The sequence below is a fragment of the Aphelocoma coerulescens genome, chromosome 5, assembly GCF_041296385.1.
Source record: "Aphelocoma coerulescens isolate FSJ_1873_10779 chromosome 5, UR_Acoe_1.0, whole genome shotgun sequence".
Classification (NCBI taxonomy): domain Eukaryota; kingdom Metazoa; phylum Chordata; class Aves; order Passeriformes; family Corvidae; genus Aphelocoma; species Aphelocoma coerulescens.
In genome coordinates this window covers 57131544-57148057 of record NC_091019.1, presented here as the reverse complement: position 1 = coordinate 57148057, position 16514 = coordinate 57131544, and the positions used below count along the sequence as shown (strand labels likewise).

Genomic DNA, 16514 nt, shown 5'->3' with positions numbered 1-16514 from the left:
AGGCAAGACATTTGTTTACTTCTATTACAGCAAGACTATCTTAATATGGAGGCAACAAGCTTAATATTCAAATATGAGATGTGTTTAATTGCCTTTGCTTAAAAGATGAACATTTTGCTGGCTTGATATGCCTGTCACAATTTAAAAAATATGCAAAATAAACTTCACAGTATCTAGGTCCTTATATTGTAATTACCATGTTGTCTGGGACAACATTAGGGCAGGGATTTCATAAGCACAGTCTTTCACAACAACACAGCTGCCAGACATAAGAGAACTCTCTTGTAAATCATACAAAAGATGAGTCTTACCACGGTAATTTATTTCTTAAAAATCTAATTTATTGCACTTGTCTTAAAGCACAAACAAAACCAAAAACCTAAATACAGAAATAAAAGTAAAAAAACCCATCCTAATTTTGTTGAAACTACCCTAAAAAGTAGTCTGTAAGAGCTCTTGACACCAATTTAATATTAATGACCATAGCAAGGAACAGTATTATACAGTAAATAAACAACTAGCAAGCTCAAACCATTACTAAGATGACTTTGAAAAATGTAATACAAAAGTGTCACTATTAAATAATGCCATTGTACTTGAGCATCTGGTGCTTGGAGGGCACAGAGTTGTTCTTCCTCATGTCCTTTCTCCAAAGTGATTGATTCAGGAGTTGCCATAAGATACTTTTAAGCTGAATTTCAGCTTCTTTGGGGTCCTCAAGACACCAAGCTATGCTTGCATAAAACAGACTGGGTTACTTCACAAGCTGATTCCATTACCATCCACTTCCAGACAGGCTAAAAGAATCCTTCTGGGGTAATCTCTGTACAGAGATGAGATAACAAAGAAGCAAACATATCATCTGTAAAAGGGAAATAAATCTGTCCTTCCTGTAGGACTGAGATTTGACTGAGAACTGACAGCCAAAATCACAAGTGCTACTAAAAAAACGTGACATAACTTGGTTCTCTCTCCACCAATTCCCATTCTCACCTTGCACCACGTTTGTTCCAAGTTTAGTGCAGTACACGCATGAACTATTCTGAAAGAGAACAGAGGTTAAAAAGAAAAGACATCCTTTTCCATATGTGTTAAGTTCTGAAAACAGAAACATCCCCACTTTTCAACTCTTGGCCTTTCCTCAAGCTGGCTCTTTTACAGTATTGGTTAGCAGCTGATTAAAACATTCTGATGATTTGTAAGCTTAGAACGAACACAAAATAACTCCTCCGCCTACATACTGAACTCAGGTTCTCTCATCTGTAGTTCTATTGCTTAAAAAAGATGAGGTATCTTTCAAAGAAGATTTAGTATAAAGAAAAATAAACTGCAATGATTAACTTAGGTTATTTCCCAGTTCATCACATCCTCCTGTTGCAACATCTGTTAAGTATAAGACACTTCAAAATTTAGCTAACATAGCTAAAAATCAGAATATTGTTAAGTATTTTCTCACAATATCACAATTTTTAATGGGATATATAGGTAATTCTATCAATTACCCTTTTGTTCTTCCTACATCTAAGTTTGGTACTCAAAACAATATGAGTCCAAATGTTAAAGCACTGGCTGGAGGCACAAATACAGCACAACAGGAATTATGAAAGCTGCCTTGTACATTCCTGCTCTGTACTACAAACCCAACAAGCTACCTCTTCTTATTCCAAACTGGGACTCACCCCCAAAGCTCTGTCAGCTTCCTGATGGCTATGGAAATGGGCAAAAGTCCCCCTGATATTAGATGTAATCCAAACTTCTACCTTGTGAATGAAGCCAAATTATGAACAAAAATTTCTGGAAATGGAAGGTTAGTATACCCTTGCAATTATTTATATGGAAATGGATCAAACTAAGTTCATTTCAACAATACAGTGTAATCATGATGTTCTCAGATCTTACTAAAAAATACTTCACCATGTTTTCTTCCATGCTGCAAGGAAAAATAATTCTAAATATATGTACAAGTGTCAGGGAGTGATCCCATCAGTACGGTATGGAGTTCCAAGTACAAGAAGAAATTGAGAAATGCTTAATGTTTCTGCTGTAGAGAAATATTTAATATAACAGAATTCCTTCTCAAAATCAGTACAATTAGTGTGCATGCTGTTGTGAAGTACTCACTTTCATTGCTAGTAAGGTTAAATTAAGAGCTATATTTCCAAAGGAGCTTCTACAGTAGTACGGTATAACAATTGCAGTATGCCACACCTAAAGAGTCTCCCAAAAGATTATGTAACAAACATCAGAACTCACAGCTTGGGGGCTATTTAACAGGTCAGTTTTCCAATACAAAAGTGCTAATATCACAGGTCCAATATGAGTGGCTTTTAGATCCAATATTCTGTACATACATTACAGAAATTCTGTCCTCCTGGTTTTTTCACTGCTTCACAAGCTTGAGAGACTTCATATCACTTCCCATTCATCTTCAAAATCATCAGGGTGAAGCAGAACAGAGGTGTCATTATTTTTCTGCAAACTATGGGAATGGCTAAAGGTCTTAGTGAGGCGCTGGAGCAGAGATCCTGAAGTACTGATTGCCCACAGTTCATCTAGAGGGGTCACTGCAAAGCATAAATTATCCATCTTTTAATTACAGTAGCAGGTTCCAATTCTAAACACTGAATAACTAATATTTGGATCTGTTTTCCCAATTATACCCAGAGAAGGCTTTTACTAATGTGATAAAAACATCCTTGGTGAAACACTTACAGCATGTGCAGCTCTCCCTGCATATGGTCAGCTTGAGCACCATGAGGCAGAACTCAAAGCAGACATCACAATGTTTTGGACAGACTGTCATGCAGAACCAACTTGCCTGTTAAACGTGAGACATTCCCAGGAATCTTCTTCCAGTAGTCTCCTGCAGGATTCTTGTCAGTGATGCCATATCGACGAGCAACATCTCCATTGGGGCAGCGTGCCCACACAGTCCTGGTACTTAGAGCCAGCTGGCAGGCCTGCAAACCTACAGGGAATTGGCCATGAGGAGGGAATTATCAGGCTTTCCTAGACACTAAATACACTTGCAGAAAATACAATAAAAGCAGATATCAAGACTGCAAAAGTCTATATATATTTATATTTTTATATATTTATATATTCTTACATGAAACACTGGTGAACAGAAAAGCTTTTTAACTGCAGACCTGGTATTCCCTGCATCTATTGACCGTAAGGGTTATCCCAACATGGATACAATTTGTTATGTGGCCACAGCCACAAGCAATGTCCAATCAGAGGACCTTCATAACACGCTTTTGGAGCCCCCACTGTATGTGTCTATCACATGGGGAATAAGCCAACAATTACAATCTTAGTTTGTCTAAAAATGGTTAATATTATAGACATTGTGGACTTCTACCCCCACTTTACAAGTACTCCACAACTAAGTGCCATGACTAAATGCAGTGACAAATCTTTAAAAAGCAGACAGCATCAATGCACAGTTATTTAGAAAGAAACGAACAAAATTCAGTTTTATTTAAAGGCAAGCCAAAAGTGTAATTAGCTAATCCACAACATATTCAGCACACAGGATTAGTAGAAAGATGTGCAAAATAGCGTAAGGTTTTTCTACCAACGCCTAGGTAGAAACCTCATGTGATACCACAATTAAATACAAAACCCCATAGAACAAGTCTCCTACTGCTTAGGAATTCTGCTTTAGTTTTAACTGAAAGGGAACTGTACTACTAACTGTATTACTGAGTGGCAGCAGCCTGAAATAACACAACAGAAATTAACAAAAAACCATCATATTTCTCCCAGTTAACTACTCAGTGTTTTTAAGTAAAACCAAGGTCCTCTTTAAAAGATAACCCTGATCAAACACTTGATTGCCAAAAAAAATATTTAAGCATCAATATCCAATTTAAAAAGCAACAAGAAAAAACAACTAAACAAAACAAAACCACTGAGAAAATGGCAGAAACAAGGAACTGATGCATTAATTTTTACCTGGTACATGTTCCCAGTCAGTGCCTACAGGCATTTCATCTGTAATTCCAACTCGCACGTGGACATTCCATTTGCTATCAATTGCCCACAACATCTGATCATTTGGACTTGAATGAATGCTGACCAAGTTGATTCCTACTGGCTATAAAAATTAAGCACAGTATTTAAACTTTGTACTACTGTATCTTTGTACTATTGTAGCACTTGTTTTTCACAGAAGTACACAAGAGAAGTAAAATATTTACCAGATACTAAAGACAGGGAGAAATGTAATTGATATTTTATCTGCTATTGTACAAAATTATCCATTTTCCAAGAAGTTGAGCCCTTAGTAAGTACAAAAGCAACATGAATGAATGTATCATTACTGATAATGATATTCATATTTAATGTTCAGCATTCAAGTCTAATAATGCTAGTATTTGCTTAACCACTGCAATTCCAATCAGATACAGTTTCAATTGCAAGTTGGAAGAGGGAAATCTTCCAATGAAATACACAAAATACAGTATTTTCCTCTTGCCTTACAGAAAGTTTTCCTAACATTACTAACTCTGAATTTTATTTCTAAGCATATTCTAAAGCAGTACATTTTTACAGTCTGAATTCCTCTTTGCAATGAAATTATGATCTGCCTTCTTGCCTGTACTCCACTCTACAGGAATACAATCATGGAACTCGCTGCAGAGCACTGCAGTATTGGAGCAGCCACACCTGCAGGAGAGGATTCACAACACTACCTGTTGGCAAACACAAGAGAAACACAGTTCCCATTCTGTTCCCAGGCATGTCCTTACTCTACCTGCTTCTACAGAGATTTGCCTTAACTACTGTTCAGAAGCAGTGGTACTGACATTATAACATTGGTATTTTGTAGCAAAATATATCACCCAATCAGGCTGGATGATTGCAAATATCCTGCAAAACATGTACTTTGCATAAAATATGCATATTAAAAAAAAACTTTTCTCCATACCAGCCTAATAAAGGCACTGCAGAAGACAGTATGATGTCTGAAACACATCACCTCCTCACAAAGCAGCACTGCATTCCCTGCTTTAGCCTCATGGGCATAAGATGAATTTCCAGAGTGCTAAATAGAAGAGCTAGTAGCTCTCTGTATGCCTAAACCTAGGGATACAGAAGCATGATCTGCATATATATATATAACCCAGTCCCAAATGGGCCTTCTGTGTACATAACAGTTACCTGCTTTGGTTTTGCTTTTAAAATTCTGGTGCTGACTTGGGTCTGACCAAGCTACAACCAAGTCTGACTTGCATCACCGAATCAATCCTGTCTATTCAAGTTTCAAGGCCCTTGACAGATTGTCTCCTCATGTTTGCTCTTATTAGGTATTTGCCCTCTGTTGGAAGCTTGAGGCTGGTAGAGGCTTGATCAAGTATTTACCTGTGGTCAAAGTAAATTCTCAAGTGGCTGCAGTTTGAACACTTACAAGTAAAGCCACTAACTGTCTTGGAAAAAAGCACTGACTACATAGAATATATAGCTGCCTAGCTACTTTCAGATTGGTATTACACTACTGTACTGAAAAAAAAAAAATCTCAACCAACCAAGAAAAACCCCCAACCCCAAAATAACAACCCACACCAAAAAACCTCCAAACATATCCAAAGCCAACCAACCAACCCACCAAACCACACTAAAAACAAAACAGCCCAAAACCCCCCACAATTTTCCCATGTGGACTTCTGCCCCTTTGCTGGAAGTGATCCTTATTCCTGGCTCGGTTTGCATTTCTCTCCTCCATTTTTTATTTGCTTCTTTCTACAGGTCCTTGGCTCTCACTCCCCACTTGGCCCTGCTCACCTCCCTACACCACTATCACGGGCCAGCGCCTCAATCCTGTGCAGCTTCCAGCTCCATGCCATCCCTCTCCACACTTCTGCTCTTGCAGTCCCATGTTTTCACATAAGGGAGCTGGGCAGTTATTAGCTTGTGCAGGCTGAAGTACTGCATGAACAGGAAACCTTTGACTTTCAACTTTTTTTTGTATTTTATTTTTTAAAATCCACTTATCTCCTTCTTACCATGTTCTTCTAAATAGCCACCTCTCCCAGATTTAGGACTTTCTGCCACCTTTCCCACATGTGGTCCTTCACACCACAAACTGACAGTGTGTCTGCCTATGCTCTGCAATACACTTCAGGTTCCAACCAGGGTCCTTCCCAAACTGTGCCTGGACACCTTGGTGGGACTTTTGTTTCTGAACTGTTGGGATTTGTGCGCCTTGCTCTCCACTCTCACATGTCAGGATCCCATGCCTCTCTTCCACTGTCATTTGTCTAGAAGAGAATTCTCTGAGAAAGAGCTAGAGTATTTCCATCCAAAAAGACTTACTGAGTGCTTACACCTAGTACCTAAGCCTCTGCATTACTACAGGTATACAGGTAGTGGAAGCTAAGAAAAGCAGAGAAAACACCCAAAAGGAGAGCCACAAAAGGAGTTACATGAATCTCAGCTAAACTGCTCCTGATACCACTGCAGGCTCAAGTGTAATCAAAGCAATTACTTCCACCCTATTCTGCAGCACCAACACGTCTAAGAGACAAAAGGAAATCATCAAATTCAAAGTAATGTGTTTTAAAGCTTGGCCAAATATTCTTCTCATTCTTTGCTTTTCTAAGTGAGCTCATTTCCTCCTTAAGTTTTTCCCTACCTCTCTGGGCATTTCATTTCCAGCTTCTCTTCCTTCCTCGTGCTACTTAGCTCTTTCTGATAACCTTGCATCAATAAAACAATCTCCTTACTCATTCCTACTGTGAAGGATCCAGGCAATTCCTCTACCCCCTAGCTTTCTGCTGTGGGACAGCCAGTGAAGGACACAACTGACAGGACACCTAGTGACATCATTATACACAGCAGCTTTTGGCACAAACCAGGGACAAGACACTGGAAACAAATACAGGCAAATCTTAGAGCTTGTTGCAAATGTTTGACCTCTGGGTTATTTTTTACCCAGAAAGCAGCCATCTACAACAGGGAAGTACTCTCACAGCTACCACAGCAAGGTGGGTAAAATTAATTTTAAATTTTCTTGACACAATGTACTATTTTCTTGTAACAATCATGCTGATATTATCTCAGATAGCTCTCATTTTCACTAAGTTCTAATTACCATAAGCATGCTTTAAGTATTTTATAATTTATATAACAAGAAAATCTCTGCAGCTACAGTTAAAGGTTACATAGAGTTCTCTCACAGCACTAAAGAGAGATATCTGTGCAAATTCATAAATCTGCTGATAACATTTCAGAGACTGATAACCATGAAAATTAATAAATTATTTCAGTGTAGCCTTTACAAGCTGGTTTAACTTCCAACAGCATTCATGAGATTTATATACTCTGACTGTGAAACGTCCTATTTGTAATTTAGTGGAGAATCTGGAATTTTAAAGAACCTTGCAGCAGTCTCTCAGCCTTCCTGCTCTGACACTGATGCATCAAACTGTTTATACATTTATCCATAATATTCATCACTGTGAGAGATCAGCTTATTATGGATCATTCATGGATCCAGTGCTATTTGATAAAAAATTGCAGAATGTTGTTTTTCTATTACTTGTAGTGCCAAAAATTTCTAAACTCTAAAAATCTCACAAGTCTGACTCTTTTAGCCAGTCAGGTCTGAATGCAGATTCCCTATCCTCTGGTCTTGTGCCTCAGCTACAAACACCCCAGTCACTCTGCCTTGTGATATGAAGAATTTCCCGCCACAACCATGGACTGCAACACTATCAACTATGTCCTTTTCAACATTAAAGCAATATACTAAGAGATGCAGATATATTTGTTGTCTGCTACAAATAAAAACAACAAAAAACAGCTTGCCACGTCTGTTGAGAAAACAGGGTTGATAAAATGAAGTCAACTTGAAGGAATCACATAACTGGCAAATTGGTAAATGGTATTAAGAAACAATGTCTATGCTAAACATATTGAAGTTATCAAGTTGTCCATTAGCTTTATAATTCTGTGCAAGTTATTTCCTTTCTTTCTGCAAACCACAGAGAAGTAAGTTTCAGTGTAAGAATTTAATTTAAACAATAGTATCAAACAAAATCCAAAGTAAAAACTAACACGTTCTCCCACCCACTCTCCCCTACATACTACTCAAAAGTTTTGTCTTAATGGTCACAACTGAACACAAATGGTTAAAGTTCCTTGTCAAGGAAGAAAGGACAAACACACGCACACAAAAAAGGCACCAGAACATTTTCCACGTCACTTTTCAGGAGCACAGAGTCCATGTACCAGCAAACCCCCATTATCTCTGTTCTGCTGCAAATATCCAGGATAAGGAAGACTAAACATAACATTATCAGTCTGTCCAAGCCCAATCCTTTTTATAACAGGCTGGTGGCTACATTCAGCACAAATGTTCTCCTTGCCCTCAAAAGACAAATCAGAAACACCTTCAGCTGGTCCCAGGTCAGGCTGTAAGAAGGTCACATCAGAGATACTTCGTACACTCTTGAGCATTGAGTGTATCAGAGAATCTATTTTCATGACTAACAGCATCCAGACCCTCCTAATGAGGACAACAAACAAAGAATGCAGCTTAGAGAGACTCTCCCCCAGTACAGGCCTATTTACACATTATTTTCTGAGTTCCACTTAAATGAAGCCCTTTCAGCATTAGCTTGCTAAATTAAGTGCTGTTTTTTTCTCTGCAGAGAAGTTCAAGGCAATATACAGGAGTAGGAAAGATGAATTTGTGTTTGGTCTTCCTCGATGCCACGTGTTCTTCAGCAAAGCTGGCATTAAACTGTCAGAAAAACATAACTGTTTATTGTCTGTAAAACTGGAGCATTATTTTCCTCAGAAGCCTTAGAACAACAAGGACCCTTTCCCCTACTTTCTGCCTTTAGTGAATAAAGGGACAAAGGCCTTAGTCGGGTATTTCCAGCCAAGGAGATATCTATTGTGCTGTCTATAACTAGCACAATCTGAAAGACAAAGCAAAGCCAAGGAGTAAATTCCTTGACCTCTCCCCTCTGTTAGCTCTGAATTTTTTATTCCAACATTTTTTTCCTGCAGAAGCATGGGGAAGACAACAATATAAGGTATCAATCATAGAAAAGAACAAACCAAACCCATGCAACTACTCAACATGTTCTCAGCAGAATCATAAAATACTTTAAAAATACTTAGTACAACTGTTCCTTAGAAGGAATTAAAAAAATAATAAATTTCATGTAACCGCTTTAGAGACCATACAAACTCCAGGCCTACTCAGGTTTGCCCGACTGCCTTCTGGGCACTGTTTTATAACTAAGATTATAAACTGTAATGTAGGAGATAAGCTCTCTGTAATTACCACTACAGGTATTTTTAATAACATACTGAAGAAATGAGCTGTTAGGAGAATAAAAATTAATTTTTTACAGAAATGTGTGTTAAGTAAACACTAAGTGCAAATCCCCACAAAACAGAACGTAGTTTAGCACGAGGTAATAAAAACCTTGTATAAACAAAGCTCTAAGTAACCAAGGCTTTTATTTTTTTTATAAACACACTTCTAACAAGCACCAGTGAAACACCCTCTCGTGGAGCCTATGCCCGTAAAGTGCATCTCTTCCGTTTTTGAAACTTAGATACCTTACCAAGGAGAGCAAAGCATTTTTTTGGGGTTCAGCTGTAACCAAAAAGACAAAATTTCTGAGCAATATGACAGGGGAGGTGGCAGAGGGAACCACCTCCAGGCAGGAAAGACACACAACCCAGCCCTGGGAAGGCAAATGATTGCTAGATTGGTCTGCAAAGAGAGGTGGTTGGCACCTCGTCCACTCACAGCATCATCATAAAACAGGGAGACAGTAATACATTATAGAGAGGGGCCTTCAAGCTCCTAATTCAAGGTCAAAAGGTCTGATGTGTCCAGCAGATATCCCAAGGTGTCTCCTTACTCTGTGCAACCACAGCTTGTACCTGCTAGACCATGATGTGCATCCTCTACCCATGAATTTTTATACTGTGGTGATCTTATTTTTAAATAGAGTAGCTCTGAAAAACTCTCAAAACTTAACGATAGTTGTAGTTACTTTATTTGCCCAACTGAATATTAAATGTATTTCTTCACCTCTCTGAAAAATAATATCAAATTCTACGTTAACTAACCAAAGTATGGGAATATTGGAAGAGTTGCAGGTATAAGGAAGTTCCAAGTCATGACCAAACTGAAGTATGAAAACTGACAGTTATCTTTCCCACAATTGTTTTCAGTGTAAGCCAGTCTTGTCAGAAAGCAAATACACCACCCTGAGATCATGTTTCAGAAGGACACAGGAGGATTGCCTACTGAATTTTCTGGGTGTACCCCATTTTGAGCACTTCCCGTGACCTGAAGCTTCTGGTGCTGATAACAGTTGCTATCTCCTGTGACAGGCCACACACATACTTTTCTGAACGTGGTGATAGCAATGCCTTAGAACAAGTATCAGAAGGCTATAACTCCAAAGCAGCAAAATACAGGGAAATAACAGTGACAGCAGTTTTCTTAACTAGCAACATAGAGGAAGATAATAAGCACTACACTCAGCAATGGAATCAGCATGAGGTCACTTCAGAAGAAATGCTGGAATTGCATTTTTTCAGCCTCTAAAAGCACCTTTTATGTAACTTACAATTATTTAAGACAGGCATGCCTGTGAAGAATAGCACAGACTTGAACTTAAACATTATGGCATTCTAAATCAGCTGAACAAAAGACACATCTGCAGAAGCTTTGATCTCCTATACTTATTTGCAACCCACCTTGAGACAGCTGCTCTTACTACTGCCAAACAGCTTTTCTCTACATCATCTTGAAAAGTGCAGTCCTCCAGGAAAATCTTCTCCCCATTAATGTCTTCAGAGGCCTCACATGAGTGAAGATACATAGAACAGACTAGTTAGTCTGGTCTAGAGATAACCAGGCCTAATGAGTGTATTACTTCTCCAACCTAAGCAGACTTTGGCTAATAAAAGACACTTTCTCAGAATCTCATCTTAGCGTTCCAAAGCAGAATTCATATCAACTCAGAAGATGTCTGTGCAATGGCTGAGCAATGCAAGCTGGTCTGTGCTAGTGAAAACCACTGGACTAGGAAAGAATAGGCATGTGGATATTGCATCGGAAAGAACAGAGATATCCATGCCAAGTATGTTCAAAAGTAGCACAGATGATTCTGAAGTAAAAGTTATAAAGCATTTTCAACAGAAAAAATCCCTTCCCTTCTAAATATTCAATCCTTGAAGATCATTTCGAACAAACCCTTCCTACATTTCAGCTTAATGGCAAAATCAGATCCTGAGGACTGCTCACCACTTTCTCCTCTAAGTACCATTTAATGCAGAACTGGCTTTAATAACAACAGAAATCTCACTGAGAAATGCAAAAGCAAGGCAGATGCAGAAGAAGAAAGCCCCCAGATCCACATTAAGTGTTCTGTAAGGTAAGCAGAATTTTATTTAAATAAAGGAAACAAAACAAAGATGATGACAACTGTTTCTAACAAGTCAACACTCATCCGTAAGGCACAATCAACCTCCTTACCTTTTCTTGACCTATGTTCAATATAAGGTATTGAAAAGAAGTTAAATCTATCCTGTATTGATTTTTCAGAATTACAGATAATTTCCTTTAATTTCAAATGGTATTTTTAAATATCCATTTGCTTCATAGTTTAAGTAATTTTTGAATAACTGTGAAAGCATGAACAGCATTAATTCAGTTTTTTGGAAGTCTGTGTGTAAGAAAAAAAAGCTCCTCCTACATCAGTAAGAACTTCTACTACCTGTAGTAACTTCTCTTACCAATGATATCAAGCTTAGAGACACAGTTACCAGGCTGTTTATGGGAAGAATAATAAATCAGAAGTTTCTCTAACTCGAAATACACATACCACAGGTGACAATTTTATGGCAAACTAATTTAAGCAGTGCTCATCTGCTGAGACCCTGGGAACTACAAATGATCAACTAAAGCTTTATGCAGTAGCCAAACATTTCCTTAAACAAACCCCTTGTACTCCACAGTTCAGACAAGCTATGTGGATGTTTAAACAGAGTTCTAGGTTTAATAAAACTGCTTTTTCAATTCTATTCTCTATGAAATTTGGTCACGAACAAAGAGCAGCAATTAAAGAAGTGACAATAAAATGTCTCAATCTATTTTTAGAGTAAGACTGATTATTTACAATGAATAGATGACTAATCACTAATTACAAATACTTGTTCTGTAATTTTGTCAGATAAAGTTGTTTAGATGATAGATGCCTTAATGTAAATCTGAGAAGGTGGTTCTCAAGGCCAGTTTTTAAATTGTACTTGTGGAAAGTAAGAGTTTCTCAAGATGAGATTTCGTCTCAGCATCTTTTTCCGAAGGTACCAGAAATCAAAGCTGAAAGGTTCAAAGAATCATTTTCAAACAGTTCAACTTGGGGGGACCTTTGAAAGCAATTTAAAGACTTTTACCTTTTGATTAAGCTCTACTCTTTAAAAATCTAAATTAGTCTTACAGTCTATACCAATTTTCTATTTTATTTTTAGTTATTGTTCCTTTAGGCCAGAAATCTGAAAAACATTAAATGACAATAAAGATACACACACATAAAAAGATACTCTATATTATATATATAAATAATACTTTTTCCTGCTCTTTTTTTTAAATTAAATTTTTTATATAAGTAAAAATATAAATGTATATTGAGACAAGCTACAGCAGATGATAGTTTTATCTTGAATGTTAACAATAGAATGGAAAAACATTTTCTATTTCCTGGTCTAAAATAATTTAATCAAAGCATTTTGATCACTTTTGTCAATGTCCTTGAAGCAGCTTCCAAAAAGCTGCTTAACTACATAATTATTTTGACTTCTAAGACTGCAGAATCAAATTGATGAATCACAGAAAACATCTATATATAAACTACTACTGCTCAAGATACTCTAATGATGTTATCAACCACTTCTGAAGTACTGGATAAAATAAAAAAGAAGGAGGGCAGAGAACATATGTTATTCTTCATCTCAAGAGATGCTTCAGTAAGGAGGTACAGCGGAAGAGTAACAAATGAGAATGGGTTTAGTCTTGATTTAAGAAAAAATACTGCATCACAGAGCCAAAGACTGAACTTAAATTATATTCACTCATTTTAGCATGAGCAAAATCTCATCAAAGTCTGTGAATACCTTTGTGAAGTTGTGCAAAGATGGATGCTGTGCAGCTGCAGCACTCCTTTAGGAAGAAGTGACACCATAAAAGCAGAGTCTGCAGCTGCTCACAAGCTGCTCATGAGTCATGAGATCTGGGACAGGCAAGTCATATTGGCTCTGACATTTACTAGGGAATTAAATATCCATAGTTGGTTTTAAATTACGTTATTTGAGAGTGCTCCTGTACTTAAAGCAAGTGAGAAGCAATTTTGATTTCCTTCTTCAAACAGAAAATGGCTGAATCATTCACAAATACTTCTTACAGTATTTCTGTTGTTCTGAACATAAGAGTGAAACAGCATTAACTGTGGCAAAGTCAATTAAGGGACAGATAACAGTAAGGTGCTCCTAATAAGCAAATAGTGTTCACTGAAGAGTTCATTCTTCAGACATCATGTTAAATTTGTTTTCCAAATACTAAGTTAGCATTTGGAAATACTTTTAAAGTTCACATATTTTCTTATTTTGCATTAAGCCACTGTAAAAGCATGAATGGCTGGTCCTTTAATGACTTGTTCTAACATGCTGGAATTGTCTCAAAACAAGCATGTAACCCATGAGTTTTCATCTTCTCTGCAAGCAATGTTTGAATTCTTGCCCTTTCATATTGACTCATTAAATTTGCCATGCCAGGAGCTGGCAAGGTAACAGGAAACGGAACGACACTGCTCTGGGTACCAGAAGGTTGTAATTTTTGGAAGGCAACATCATCCAGCTTTGTTGATAAGATAATGGGAAATAATTTGATTTTCAACCTTGTCCACTTTCTACATAAGAAAGTTACTGCATCACATCATTAGCCACAGCAAATCCCAATTCTTGTAAACATCTTTGTATTGAGTAGTTTAATCTACTTCAGGGGAGGAGTAGAGCACCATTTAGTACAGAGAAAATAGCATCAGCATACAGAAACAGCTTTTTGGGCTATTTTCCTGGATAGACCTTTGGTAAGAAGGTACTACACAAGTTTAACTCTTGGCAAACTCAGTTTAAATGGAATGTTTCTTCCCTTTTTTTTAAAGAATACTGCCTTAATGGGAGGTGTCATTACTGACACGTTCAGTCTCCTCTTCCTGCTGCCCTACACCCTTGTCAGCAGGGACAACATGTTACAGATAATATCAGAAAGACCCACTTGCAGCACACCAAGAATGAGCACTGTAACCAAGTCTTTTTTGCAAGTGGTATTGACACCTATTTATCAGTCTGCCCTGCTATTCTGCAAAACAAGGTACCATTTCTCCAGGACAACATCTGCAGTACAGAATTAGTCATCTAACCCGTGCTGAGCTAACTGATGGGATGCATATCTGCAGTTCTCATTTCCCTGTTCCCCTGCCCTTCTTTGCTGTTACATCCTGAGATACACACAAGCCAACAACTGGCTGATGAAAGATAAGCAAAACTAAAAGCAAATGATGTAAAAACCAAATAAATGATTGCAACTCCACTGCCACAGATTTACTTCTATTTCTTAATGTGTACTTTTGAAAGTACCACATATTTCAAAATCTTTAAGAGAAATGCTGTAACATCATAAAATGTCAATCAAGTATGCAAACACATCCAGTGCTACTGTGCTAGATCAGCAGATGGTTCAGTTCAAGCGATTTCGTGCCAAGGAGTAAAGAATGAAATCAGTAGTCAGAGGTCAGCTCCATTACAGCAGTCCCAAACCACAAGAGAAATTACTCCCATTTCGTAGATTAACTTGCAAAGTATTAGAGCAGCAATGAAAGCAAGCACTGTGGTTTAAGGAGAGATTAAAAAAGAAAACAACCAAAAACTAAACAACAAACAGACACTGGAGAAACAGATTTTGTCAGTTTTCTAAATTTTGCAAATATGCTTCCAGGTTACTTTAGGAGGCTTCTTTCAACTCTGATCCTCCCAGCTGGCAGGTAGAAAGGATATAAAATTTGCTCATTCTGGTAACAAGGGAAAAGAGCTGCATTTGTACTGCATGCTTACAAATCACTGCATGACATGGAAAAGTCCCTGAATTCAGGCACAGCACCCTAGCAAGCATCCCAGACTCACAAAGGTGAGGAGGATAAAGGAAGAGGGAGGCAGGCACTCCAGCACCATGCCACTTGAGCAGAGGCTTCCCACACCCTCTGCCCTGTGCTGTTTGCCCATCCAGCCCCTTGCTTAGCACACAGCAGGTACTCAGGGTATAGCTCAATGCTACACTCTACTACAAAACCTGGCTCTACTGTTTTCCATGAATTCTAAAATTACTGTTTTATTGTTTAGCATAGAGCTAAACCAGCAGGTTACAAAGAATTGTAATCAACATTTTACCTGTATAGGTGGTTCAATCATTATCCATGCAGGAAGCATCAAACTTGGGTTAAGAGGTTGAGTTCCTACACGGAAATAAATGCCACCATTTGTGTCACAGGCCCAAACATGCTGATTTCCACAGGTCAAGCTGATCAGCTTTACACCACCTAATAACAAAGAGAGTATTAGCAACCTGGCATTTTCCTTTCAAATTCAGCAAATAATCAGAACTTGTATTTAGACTTCATTGTATTAAACAAGCTTTAAACACAGTCACATAAAAATGATTAGAAGTTAATACAACTTGTGGGAGGAAAAAAAAAAATCACTGGATACAAAGAACAAAACCAACAGGTAGTGCATATGTGAGACATTTCTCTCCTAAATCTAAAAATAAATGTTTTAGTCATAGGAGACTGCAATTTCTAAAGCACATTATAAATATACTATTAAAATAACCAAATTCAAGCAGGGAACCATTCCGTGATAAACGTTATCAGTACCTAGACAAACTTTCACATGACCTAACATGAACTCTTCTCTGTAGCTGGCCATGCTTGGAGACTTTTAAAGGTGTTGATCTGCTAATACAGTCAGCAAAGAACATTCTTAATGCCACCAGCATTTCAAAAATATGAGAGCACATGGGTTATGCATTTCAGTGTTAACATAACAGTGTCACATCTGTAAATAAAGGAACTGATTTTCAAATGGATTTATATTCACCACTGTACATATTTATTACATCAATCTGAAATGTGCAGTAGTATTTTAACCCTGTCAGCACCATGAAAACAAAGTTGCCTTAAAAGAAGTGTGTGTTGGAATTTTGGTGTGCTTTATGCTTGGGTTTAGTCTAGATTCCTGCAAAGACAGTAGAGATACATACCTGATATTTTAGACTACAAAGAACTGCTAGCTAACTGTCTACTGAAACTCTTTCACATTCATTTTAAAATAGCCATGTGATGTAATGTATCTAACATTTGATTTCCTTTTTTCACCCCATGTCGGACAAAACAAAGCTAAGTAATGAAAAACAAGTT

The 16514-nt window shown here is 37.6% G+C and overlaps 1 protein-coding gene across 5 annotated transcripts in view; it reads right to left on the bottom strand.

Annotated features, from left to right (window-relative positions):
- Positions 1-344: 344 nt before the first annotated feature.
- Positions 345-16514, bottom strand: part of TECPR2 (tectonin beta-propeller repeat containing 2) — a 42375-nt gene continuing 26205 nt past the window's right edge. For 2 of the 5 annotated variants that reach the window (XM_069018299.1, XM_069018298.1), the window contains 4 exons: positions 15487-15635; positions 3961-4102; positions 2819-2968; positions 345-2564 (listed from right to left, as the gene is read on the bottom strand). In XM_069018299.1, coding sequence (XP_068874400.1) covers positions 2407-2564; positions 2819-2968; positions 3961-4102; positions 15487-15635 — 599 coding nt within the window. In that variant the 3' untranslated portion in view covers positions 345-2406. The remainder of the gene's footprint in view (positions 2565-2818; positions 2969-3960; positions 4103-15486; positions 15636-16514) is intronic. The other 3 variants (XR_011151483.1, XR_011151481.1, XR_011151482.1) reach the window with 3 other exon arrangements.